This window comes from Carcharhinus amblyrhynchos, chromosome 3, assembly GCF_965287045.1.
Source record: "Carcharhinus amblyrhynchos chromosome 3, sCarAmb.v2.hapA, whole genome shotgun sequence".
Taxonomy (NCBI): domain Eukaryota; kingdom Metazoa; phylum Chordata; class Chondrichthyes; order Carcharhiniformes; family Carcharhinidae; genus Carcharhinus; species Carcharhinus amblyrhynchos.
The window spans coordinates 123007637-123020609 of NC_137326.1; the positions used below are offsets into that span (position 1 = coordinate 123007637).

A 12973-nucleotide genomic window follows, 5' to 3' on the forward strand; every position below is an offset into this window, starting at 1 on the left:
GACTGTCATCACCCTCTGGGTAAGAAGGTTTTTCCTCACATCTCCCCAAATCTCCTGTCCCTCACCTTGAGCCCGCGCCCCCTCATGACTGACTCTTCAACGAAGGGGAACAGCTGCTCCTTATCCACTCTGTCCATGTCCCTCATAATCTTGTACACCTGGATCAGGTCACCCCCAAGTCTTCTCTACTCCAATGAAAACAACCCAAGCTTATGCAACCTCTCTTCTGTTCCATCCCAGACAACATCTTGGGCGATTCTCTTCTACACCTCCTCCAGTGCAATCACATCCTTCCAATAATATTCCAAAAGTTGCTGATAATTCATTTCTGTTCACGTAATCATGGAAACCCTGCTGTGCAGAACAAGGCCATTTGGTCCATTGAGTCTGCAGCAACAACAATCCAACCCAGGCCCTATGCCCGTAATCCCACATATCTACTCACTGTCCCTCTAACCTGCACATCCCGGGACACTAAGGGGCAATTTAGCAAGGCCAATCATCCTAACCTGCACATCTGTGGGAGCACCCGGAGGAAACTCACGAAGACATAGGGAGAATGTGCAAACTCCACACAGACAGTGACCCAAGCCGGGAATTGAACCCAGGTCCCTGGAGCCATGAGGCAGCAGTGCTAACCACTGTGCCACCATGTTGTGTCTCAATAGCGTGTGACGTATACTGGGGTAGGCTACGTACTGAAGCTGAACCTGAAATCATAGCCAAGATTCCTCCACTCGGTGATCTCCTAGGTCATTGCCAGATGCAGAAGCTTCTCTATAGAAAAATATAAGGCTGCACAGTCTCAAAGTCAGATGGGGGAGTCCAGAACAGAAAAAAAGGTTGCTTGCCACATTTTGTCACATTGTGGTGCATGAAACAGAAAATATTGCAAATAATATGTACAAACCAGACTTAAAAATTAAACCTCCAAAGAGTTACTCCACTGAAAACTCTCTCCTTACCTTCAACTGCTTCTTTCACAACAGCAACAAATTGTTCAAACACTGCGTCAGGATTCACCTCAACCCAGCCAGGATTGGGATACAACATTTTAATCTGTTGGGAAAAATAAAAAGCAACAGGCAAACTCAGAAAAGGGGTTTCTGAAAGATATTCTCACAGCAACTGAGTGCTTCATTATCACAAAGCAGCAGATAGCAATGAAGACAACACAAGAACAGACTCAGAACAAAGAACAGTACAGCATAGGCATTTGTCAAAAACCGTAAAAGATAATTTGTAAACAAAAACTACTTTAGCAAAGCAGCAAGTGTTTATAAACAAGCCTCAACAATTTAATTTTACATCGGAATACGAACTATTTTCCAATATTTGATGCAGGATAGTTGAAAGGAAGCAAGAATCCATCAGTGCATTGGCACTAATTGTTACAGGTTCAAAGTTGCTTGAATCTGAGGACAGGGCCTTTACGCAATGCTGGGAGCAAAAGAGAAACTTCCCAGCAATCTTGTACCACGTGCTGTATTTTATTCACTCAGTTCAGGGTTTGATGCCAATATACACATCACACACTTAACATTCTGCAGATCCACCAACATCAACCTCGATTATTGCCAAAAAAATACATCTTATTGAAGTTTTTCAAACTGCACTCACCAGGACATTTGCAAGAATACCAAAGTCAAGGAAGCAACAACTTTATACTGTAGAAGAAAAGAGCTCTGATTGGCAGAGGCATCGCCATGCTGAATGCACCAGTTAATGATGATTGACAATTAATTGTCAAGCATTGTTTGAATATTTAAACCAGGCAGTTTGACTCAAGGCATTGCTCTGAGGAATGAACTAGTGAATAGTTATCACTTAATTTGTTTAGTTGAATTAGACGCAATGGGTATGTGTTCTTCCTGTATAGAAATAACAGGGCCCTATAACGGAGAGGTGCCTGATCAAAGGTTGTTACGGAAAATAAAACTTATGGTGTAGGGGTAATATATTGGCATGGATAGAAGATTGGCTAACAGGAAAGGTTAGGCATTATTGGGTAATTTTCTGATTGGAAAGATGCAATGAATGGTGTACCACAAGGATCAGTGTGGGGGCCTCAACTCATTACAATTTATGTAAATGATTTGACTGATGGCATGGTTGCTAAATTTGCTGAGGACACAAAGATATGTAGGAAAGTGAGTTGTCAAGAGGACATATGGAAATTACAAAAGGATACAGATAGGTTAGGTTAAGGTTGGAGAACAATCTGCATTTCTGTAGCATCTTTTATGACCTCAAGAGATCTCAAAGTGCTTCAGAGTCAATGAAGTATTTTTGAAGTGTAGTCATGGTTACAGGAAGTGAAGCATCCAATTGTCACATAGCAAGATCCCACAGCAGCAATGAATACTGATCAGTTGTATGGTGAATATTGGCCAGGACACTAAGAACATTCGGACAACTGCCATGGGATCTTTCAAATCCAATATGCAACTCCCTCTTCGATACCTCAAATACATTTCCAATTAGCGCAAATTCTACATCAACCTTCCCTTTTCCAAGTTTACACTGGTATTAAGCTGTATCTGCCACTTGTCACCCACCATTTGAACTTGTCAAGGAGCTTCTAAAAGTGTTTTTGGTATACATCACTTTTCACTGCCAATTAACATAATTCCTCCTTCAAAATAATCGACAAATATTGAAAAAAAAACAACAGTATCCTCAGCAGTGAACCTGGTAGCACTCTATACTGGCGACTCACAGCCAAGTTGATGCTTGAACATGCATCACTACTCACTACAGTCTTTAGCCAAATAGACCACCATCAATTATTTGCAACATACAAAGATTTGGAAGGGAGTTGTTATTTCACCTGGCTGGGGAATCCAGGACAAAAGGGCACAGTCTCAGGTTAACTGCTTGTTCACCTAGGACTGAGCCCAGGAGAAACTTCATCAAAGTATTGTGAATCTTCGGAATTCTTCACCTGAGAGAACGGAGATGTGAATGTTCCATCGTTGAAATCATTTAAGGTTAAAACCGACAGATTTTTAGACTTTAAAAAATAAAATTTGTTCACGGTACGTAGGTGTCACCAGCGAGGCCAGAATATTTTGTGCATGTGCTTTTTGCCCTCACGAAGGTGGTGGCGACGAGCTGCATTCTGGAACTACTGCAGTCCATATGGTGTGGGTACATCCACAATGCTGTTAGGGAGGGAGCTCCAGGATTTTGACCCAGTGACAATGAAAAGCGCAGTGAAGGGAAGCAGTGAGTGGAAAGGAAATTGAGGGTCAGACTGAAAATCAGCTCTGATTGTACTGAATAGTGGAGCAGGCTTGATGGCCCATTCCTATATTTACTGTTATGTTCTTTTCACACAGCTGAACCAACTGGTGTTGATGTAAAACATTTTAGTTCACAAGTTAACAAATATGCATTTGGGTTTAGATTTCTCCATGAAAGAAACTGCTTTGAAATTTGAGCAGGCATTTTATTTTAATGTTGTACTTCAGTAATCTATGTTGCAAGGTAGAAGGAGTTTTTTTTAAATTTGCCCTTAGGATGGGCGTGTTGCTAGGAAGGCCAGCATTTGTTGCTCAACCTTACTTGATTTTGAGAATGCTTGAAATGCTTCAGGCCATTTGCTGTTGGAACACCCACCGCACTTTAGGGAGGGTGTTTCAGGATTCTGACTCAGTGGCCATGAAGGAACGACAATATAGTTCCAAATCAGAATGGAGTGTGGATGGAGAGAAACTTGCATCCACTGCATTTGTTCTTCCAAGAAATGGAGGTCACGGTTTGAAGGTTCTGTCGAAAGAGACATGGAGAGTTACTGCAATGCATCTTGCAGATGGTACACACTGATGCTATGGTGCATTAGAAAATGTCGGAACATAAAATTAAAACTGGGGAAATATTTAAAATTTTCACGATAGAACAAAGAAAGAACAAAGAACTCTATAGCAGTGACCCTTCAGCCCACCAAGTCTGTGCCAACACAGATGGCTCTCTAATTTAATATTTTCTTGCCTCTACATGGTCCATGTCCCTCTATTTACTGCCTAATCAAGTATCTATCTCGATGCCTCTTGAACATTGTTATAGAATCTGCTTCCACCATTTTGTCCAGCAGTGTATTCCAGGCATTCACCACCCTGTGTGAAAAACTTGCACCTTACATCTTTTAACTTTACCCTTTTTACTTTCAAACTATGCCCCTGAGTAATTGACCCTTCGAACATGGGAAAAAGACTCTGACCATCCACTCTATTCAAGCCTGTCATAATCTTGTAAACCTCGGTCATCCTCCAACACTCCAATGAAAACTATCCAAGTTTGTTCAACTTTGCTTCATAGTCCACATCCACCAAACCAGGCAACATCATGATAAATCTCTTCTGCACCCTTTCCAATGTGTCAACATCTTTCTGGTAGTGTAGCCACCAGATTCGTACATAATACTCCAGATGTAGCCCAACCAAAGTCTTATACAGCTGCAACATGATTTTCCATTCCTATACTCAATGCCCCAACCGATGAAGACCAGCATGCCATATGCCTTCTTGGCCACCTTGTCCATCTGAGTTGCAGATTACTAAAGGCGCTACCATTGCTCTGTTGTATACTTTCCTTCTGCAGTAGGCCTTCTAAATCGCATCACCTCACATTTGTCCAGGTTAAATTCCATCTACCATCTTTCAGCCCAGGTTTCCAGCCGATTTATATCCTGCTGCATCCTCTGACAATCGTTCTCACTAAACGCTGCTCCCCAATTTTTATATCATCTGCAAATTTACTACTCAAACCACCTACATTTTCCTCCAAATCATTTATATATATTACAAATAGATGCCCCACCACTGATCCTTGTGGACACTGCTTGTAATAGACTTCCAGTTAAAAAAGTACCCTTCCAGTGCTGCTCTCTGCTTTCCATGCCCAAGCTAGTTTTGCATCCATCTTATCAGCTCACCTCAGATCCCATATGACTTCACCTTCTGCATCAGCATGCCATGAGAAACTTTACCAAAGGCTTATTAAGGTCCATGTATACAACATCCACTGCCCTGATCAACCTTACTTGTCACTTCCTCAAAGAACTCAATCAAATTTGAGATACAACTTCCTCTTCACAAAACCATGCTGCCTATCGCTTATAAGCCTCTTCTATTCCAGATGCAATTACATCTTGTTCCTAAGAATCTTCTCCCATAATTTCCCCACTACCAATGAAAGGCTCACAGGCCTGTAATTTCCCAGATCGTCTCTTCTCCCCTTTTTAAAACAGAGGAACAATGTCTGTACTTGCCTGTGGCTGAAGAGGATACAAAGATTTTGGCCAAGGCCTCAACAATTTCTTCCCTCGCCTCTCAGTATTCTGGGTTGAACCTTTTCTGGTCCTGGGGACTTGATGTTTCTCAAAAACTCCACCCTTTATTAATTTCAAAATGTCCTAGAATGTCAACATCCTCTTTTTTATACTCACCATCCACCACATCCTTCTCCTTTGTGAGTACTGATGCAAAGTACGTGTTAAAGAACTTCACCCATCTCATCTGACTCCACAAATACATTCCCTTCACTGTCCTTGAGTGGACCTACCCTTTCCCTCCTTATATATGCATAAAAAGCCTTGGGATTCTCCTTAATCCTGCCTGCCAAGGACATTTCATGGTCCATTTCTGCCTTCCTGAGTCCCTGCTTAAGCTCTTACCTGCTGTATTTGTATTCCTCAAGAGCCTTACCTGTTTTCAATTTCTTGAAATTTACGTACACCTCCTTCTTCTTTCACTAAACTCACAATCTCTCTTGTCATCCTGAATCTTGCTGTCTTTGTCCTTCATTTTTACAGGGACATACTTGAATTGTTAACAACTGACTTTTAAAATATTCTCATATTGAATGTGGATTCATCCTGGAACAGCCACCCCCAGTCTACATTCCCTGCCTAATACTATCGTAGTTAGCCTTCTCCCAGTTTAGTACTTTCACTCTGGGACTACTTCTATCCTTTTCCACAAGTGTCTTGAAATTTATAGAATTGTGATCACTGTTCCCAAAATGGTCACCCACTGAGGCATCCATCATCTCTCCAGGCTTGTTTCCCAGAACCAGGTCTAAGATAGCCCCTTCACGAGTTGGACTATCTACATACTGCCTCAAGCACCACCCTTGGATGGGGAAGAGTTGGCTCAGTATGTCCAAGCCCCTGGCACTAAAGGAATCCCAGTCTATATTTGGGAAAGTTAAAAGTGCCCATCACAACAACCCTGTTGTTTTTACATCTTTCCACTGAGATATCAGTTCCTCTACTTCACACTGACTGTTGGGAGCTCTGCAGCACAACCCCAACAGTGTGACTGTACCACCCTTATGGCCTCACTGCACGATCCCACCAAGGTGTCCTCCCTCTGTACAGCTGTGACATTCTCCCTAGTCAGTAAAGCAACACCACCTAGATACAACATTCCACAAAGCCCCAAAATACCCTTATGGTTTCAGTACATAATAGCCTCCTCATATTAATGCAAACTATGGTTTAGTCAACTCAGACACTGAGGCTGTCCCTGGTTATTTGCAGCAAGACCTGGACAACATTCAGGCTTGGGCTGATGAGGAGCAAATGACACTTGAGTGGCAGGCAATGACCATCTTGAACAAGAGGAAATTGACTATCAAGAGGAGATAGTTCAATCATGGCATTACCATCACTGAATCCCCCACCACCATCATGGAGGATACCATTGAAAATGAACTGGACCAGTCATACTGTGTCCAAAAGGGCAAGTCAGAGAATGGGAATTATGAGGTGAGTAACTCACCTGTCTCCCCACTGTCTGTCCACCATTTAAAAGACAAATCAGAAGTGTGTGCAACGCTCTCCACTTACTTGGATGAGTGCAGGTCAACACTATCCAGGGCAAAGCAGCCCACTTGATCAGCATCCCATCCATCAACCTAAACTTTTGCACACTCCACAACAGAAGTAAATGACACCGGCGCGTACCACCTGCAAGATGCACTGCAACAACTCAAAGCTCCCTCGACTACATCTTCCAAACCCATGACCTCAACCACCTCAAAAGAACAAAAGGCAGCAGATGCATGCAAACACCACTAGCTGCATGTTCCCCTCTAAGTTGCACACCATCCTGACTTGGAACAACATTGGAATTTTTTCACTGCCGCTGGGTTGGAAATCTGGAATTCCCTCCATTGCAGAACCGTGGGTGTACCTACTGCATGTGGACTGCAGCAGATCAAGGCGGCACCTCGTCACCACGTTCTGAAGGATAATTATGCTAATGCTAGTTATGCTGTATGCTAATACATGTGACAATAATAAATCAAATTAGTGATGGGCGACACATCCTGTGAAAAAATAAATTTAAAAAACTTTAGGGTAGTTCTCCATACGCCCCACTATAGAACAATGGAATATGGATATTTTGCACGTCTCCTGTCCCTCACATCATAAGACCTGTATTCAGAGTTGATCTTGAGGTATTAGCTTTCCTGCAGCTGTTGATCAGCTTTTGTTCATTTTTATGGTTCCCATGTCACTGTGAATTTGTCCATAAGTTACAAAAATATTTCTAAAAATCTGAGAAATCACAATGCAAAAAAAAGTGAACACAATCTCAGTAAATCACTATGTAACCTTAAAATAACCAAATAATTAGTATGGCGTTTCATAACCCACTTACTGGTCGGAATTCATTATCCGAGGTCACTACATGTCAACACTTCATAAGTGTAACCATTCACAAATGCTGCCTTGAACAGGTCATCAACCCTGATCGCCAACATTCCGGAAGCCCTGGTAACCATTTCAAAACAACACCTCTAATCTGGATCAAAAATCCCAAGCACCTTTGTGAATAGGGTTATTATTCTGCTACAGTGAAACTCCCACAGGAGTGGGAGTTCAACCTCATTTGCAAACAGATCCAAAAACTATTCTGGTTAGTTTGCAAAACATTACGAGTTCCATTCCAGCACATTTGAAAAAAACTTAATACTTTTATCCATCATTAAAACCATCTACAATCACCTGAAAGCTTCTACATTTATTTTAAAACCCTCTAGTCTATGCTAATCATTCAAGACCTAAACTTGCAACTTATCACACAATTTATGAGTCAGCTAAAACAAAGAATTTACAATGTGGTTTAATGAAAATTTACAAAGTTTTCTTTTATCCCAAGATTGTTATTTTGTTTAATTCCCCAGTATAGCTCATTTCTTGTCCTCCCTTCTCTCTTATTTTGATTCTGAATCAGCCGTATGAAACTACAGGTGGGCTAACTCACACAATCTTTCGCCACACTGTAACTAGGACTGTCACACTACATTCTACCCTTGCCTTTCCTTCCCTATGTACAGGGTGCTTTGTATAGCACACAAGAAACAATACTTTGCATTGTCTAATACATGTGACGATAATAAATCAAAGATCGGCAATAACCAGCAGTGCAAATTATACAATAAAAAAAACTTTAGTCGCTCAAGGGCAAAAAACATCAATGCTTCACACAACGTACATCAGCTTAGTTCCATGGTAGTACACTTGCGAGAAGGACATGGGCTGAAGACTCACTCCATGCACTCTTCAGTGCATGCACTATCAGGGGTGTCTGCATTGCCAAAGCTTGACATTTATCCTGAGAGACCCAGGAATGGGAGGGCAAACAGAGGGACAGAAGCCATAAATGGACATTGAGTAGTGGATCTAAGGATTAGGAATCGGTGCAGCCTTGGTGGGCCAAAGGGCCTGTTCCTGTGCTTTAATGTTCAAGGCATATCTTGATTTGTTGAGAAGCTGAAATGAGCTTACTTGTTCACCTGGGCATCAAAGGTCAGAAAAAACATGGGGAGCTTGTTCACCCAATGTGCCGGCTGAAAACTCATTCTGCAATCAGTTCCATCATAACGGATGACAAATGTGTCAAGTACCTTGTATTAGTTGCAGAACGTTGGTGTTGACCAATTGTCGCATGACTTTAGATCTAATTCAGTAGCTATGAAGTGCTTAGTGATATCCTGAGGACTTCAAAAGGTGTCACAAGTGTTCTTTATTAACGCCTAACACTGAACTAGTCAAGACTATTTAGGCAGTGATCTTCAAATATCAAAAGGAACAATTTGTGGCTTCTTTTTAAGCAAGAATTTCTGTCAGAGACAGGACGAACTGAAAACCCTGCAACAGATACACAATATTGCAGCGCACCATTCACAATGGAACCCCAAATATATGATTTGTAAATGAGGTGTAAGGGAACATGGCAGTATTGAATGTACTTTGGACACTGCTGGCTCGATATTAAGGGTTGAGTTCATGATGGGGAAGATACCTTGATCTGAATTTCTTTGTGGTACTGCAGAATTAGAGAATTCCTTTGGAACAAGCTGTGAGACAATGTCTTAACTTCAGCAACACGGCATGTTTAGTTTCAGACAGTGCTGTCAATATGGTCTACATGCTCTAGAAATTAGAGCAGCGAGGATTTTTTTTAATGCATTAATTTATAGGATATGGGCTTCACTGGCAAGATCAATATTTATTGCCCAATCCCAACTGCCTTTGAGAGTCTAAGTGTACTCCATAATTGAGCAAACAGAAAGCCCAGGGGTAACTAAAAGTGCATTATCATTATTCAGAATATTCTGAAGAAAATTGAACAGTTTGGTATCTATCCCAATCTCCAAATATCCCTTTGATGTTCATGGAGTCCTACTGTGTACAAATTGTCCACAGTCTAAAGCACCTCATTCTGTGTAAAGTATATTTTACACACAATGAGGTGCTTTGAAGTGTGGACACTGTTGTAATATAAGAAACGTGGGAGCTGATTTGTACACAGTTGGACTCCATGAACATCAAGGAAACAAATGGCCGATCATCAGTTTTATTATGTTAATTAAGGGATAAGTATTGGCTGGGACATCAGGGAGAACTTCCCTCTTCTTAAAAAAGACGCCTGCTACTGTCTTCCACATTCACAGTAAGAAGCCATCTCACAACACCAGGTTGAAGTCCAACAGTTTATTTGGAATCACAAGTTTTTGAAGCGCTGCTGCTCCATCAGGTGAGGACTCACCCGATGAAGGAGCAATGCCCTGAAAGCTCGTAATTCCAAATAGACCTGTTGGACTTTAACCTGGTGTTGTGAGACATCTTACTGTGCCCACCCTAGTCCAATGCCAGCATCTCCACATCACTCTACATTCGCACAAGGGGGTCAAATGGGACCTTAGTTTAACACTTCATCTGAAAGACAGCACTTCCAACTCTACAATGCAGTAAAGTGTTAGATTAGTGCGAGGGAGTGGGACTTGAAACTCACGATCATCTGATTCAGAGGAGGAGTGAATCATCATTATCTCAGCTACTAAGAAACCCAACAGAAATGTTAGTTTTTCCTTACCAGTCTTCTCTTTTTATTGACCCTGACTCACACTTCCAACATTTTTCCTTCTTATTCAAGAGGATCACTTTAAATTTATGCAGACATAATTTTTCTGGTACAGCAATTAATGGTTGCAGTAAAGGTCTCAACCTATTCAACAAAATATCTGCCATGCACTCATCACCCTTTGGTCCATAAGTACTGTGATTTGCAGCCAATTATCACATTTGCACAATTAGACTTTATGGCACTTGCTGATACATAACCAGGAAACATCACACATGCAGCTGCACACAGTTCCCAGTCTATTCAAACTATTATCTGCATTCATGCAAATCGTCAGTCCTAGTTAATCAAAGATTGTGTTACATTTGGTAAGCCAGTTCCCATATCCTGCTATCAACGATTCAGTCAACTGAAAAAGATTGAGTGGAAATTGATAAGCCTGTATATTATTAGGTAGTAAAACAGCTGCAGTATCCCACCACAGAACACCCAGGTACTTCAGCGTTACCATTGATAGCCCAGTTTATATCCTGATTTATTGAGCCAAAGCTGCTGGCATCCCCAACCACTTCTAAAAGAACAGGTTCACACAACATAGTAAGAAAAAAAAATCCACGCAATAAAGTTTAAACCAACTTCATTGCACTTGGTTTTACAAAGTTGGTTCCAATTACAAACACACAGTCATCACCAACACACCTCATTAAAGGTGACAGGAACAGGATTGGACATATCCAGCAACCTGCGATCAGTGGCCACACTCCATCTGAATCCTATTAAACTAATTCAATCTTGGAGGAGTTACCACAGAACCTGACCCTCATCCTGTCCTATAAGGATGATGTGGAGATGCCGGTGTTGGACTGGGGTGGGCACAGTAAGAAGTCTCCCAACACCAGGTTAAAGCCTGGTGGGTTTCACAAACACAGCATAGATAGTGTCTTTGTCTATATGTGCTGTATTTGTGAAACTGACCTCTCCACTCACCTGGTGAAGGAACAGCGCTCTGAAAGCTTGTGATTCCAAATAACCTGTTGGGCTTTTAACTTAGTGTTACTGTGGGGACAGCAAGGTGAAGGTTTTCCCTCACTCATCCAGCGGGGAAAATTGACAGGAGGAACACACAGAGCGGTCACAAGTTGAACAGGTTGGTAGGGTGAGATAAACAGGGAGCTTTCCTTCACAGGACTGGATAGGGTGGACAGCGAGAGCCTTTTTCCTCGGATGGTGATGGTTAACACGAGGGGACGTAGCTTTAAATTAATGGGTGGTAGTTATAGGACGGATGTCAGAGGTAGGTTCTTTACTCAGGGGGTAGTAAGGGCGTGGAATGCCCTGCCTGCAGCAGTTGTGGACTCACCAACTTTAAGGGCGTTCAAATGGTCAGTGGACAGGCATATGGATAACATTGGAATAGTTTAGGTTAGAGGGTCATTAGATTGGTTCCACTGGTCAGCGCAACAGCGAGGGCCTGTACTGCGCTGTAATGTTCTATGTTCTACCTGTGATCACCCCCCCGACCCCCAGATTTAGCCCTGACACACCACCCACACCTTACCCCCCCACAACCACCACCCACACCTTACCCCCCCCACAACCACCACCCACACCCCCCTCCAACACCACGCACACCTTACCCCCCATACTTTACCCCCCCCCCACTCCCACACCTTATCCCCACCTTACCGGCTTGCTGCTGAAACCTTTGATCTTGGCAGCGCGGTCATACACATGGCAGCGGATTGAGGTGGAGCCCACATCGACAGCCAGAATGTAGGAGTCAGTTCGGCGGACACCATTGCGAACAGAACCCATCCCTAGCGCCGCTTTTCCCCGGGCCGCAGGAGAGTCAGAGAGCCGGCACACAGAGCGACGGAGGAGCCATCAAACTGCTGCTTAAAAAGGAAAAGGGAGGGGGGGAAACCAATTAGCGAATTAGACACAGACCGGGACTGGCTCTGAGAGAAGCTGCTACCAGTTGTTAGTGTGTATCGCGGGGAGGTGTCAGTGTATCCGAATGAAACATTCTGCCTGCTGCCCCCACGGCCCGCACTCACAGCGCTTCTCCTGCCTCTTCTCCCCGGCACCTCCCAGACATGATGAGAAGCCGCCTCCAGCCCCCGGTGAAGCGGGGCCGCTCTCCCGCTGCTGCCGCCTTTCCCCCGGTCACTCACCCAACTCCTGTGACGCAGCGCGTCACACATCAGGCCACCCTGAAGGGGAGGTGCCCAGAGTACACACCCACACATACACATACACACCCACATACACAGTGACACTGATATACACACCCACACACACATACACACCCACATACACAGTGACACTGATATACACACCCACACACACATACACACCCACATACACAGTGACACTGATATACACACCCACACACACATACACACCCACATACACAGTGACACTGATATACACACCCCCACACACATACACACCCACATACACAGTGACACTGATATACACACCCACACACACACATACACAGTGACACTGATATACACACCCACACACACATACAGTGACACTGATATACACACCCACACACACACATACACAGTGACACTGATATACACACC

General features: G+C 43.1%; 1 protein-coding gene across 3 annotated transcripts in view; it reads right to left on the reverse strand.

Moving 5' to 3' along the window:
* gk5 (glycerol kinase 5) overlaps positions 1-12525 on the reverse strand; it is a 64955-nt gene extending 52430 nt beyond the window's left edge. The window contains exons 1-3 of one of the 3 annotated variants that reach the window (XM_080185941.1): positions 12437-12525; positions 12066-12271; positions 966-1059 (exon numbers count right to left, since the gene is read on the reverse strand). In XM_080185941.1, the coding sequence (XP_080042067.1) occupies positions 966-1059; positions 12066-12194 (223 nt within the window). In that variant the 5' untranslated portion in view covers positions 12195-12271; positions 12437-12525. Of the gene's footprint in view, positions 1-965; positions 1060-3567; positions 3654-12065 lie in introns of those variants that run through there. The other 2 variants (XM_080185940.1, XM_080185942.1) reach the window with 2 other exon arrangements.
* Positions 12526-12973: the final 448 nt, after the last annotated feature.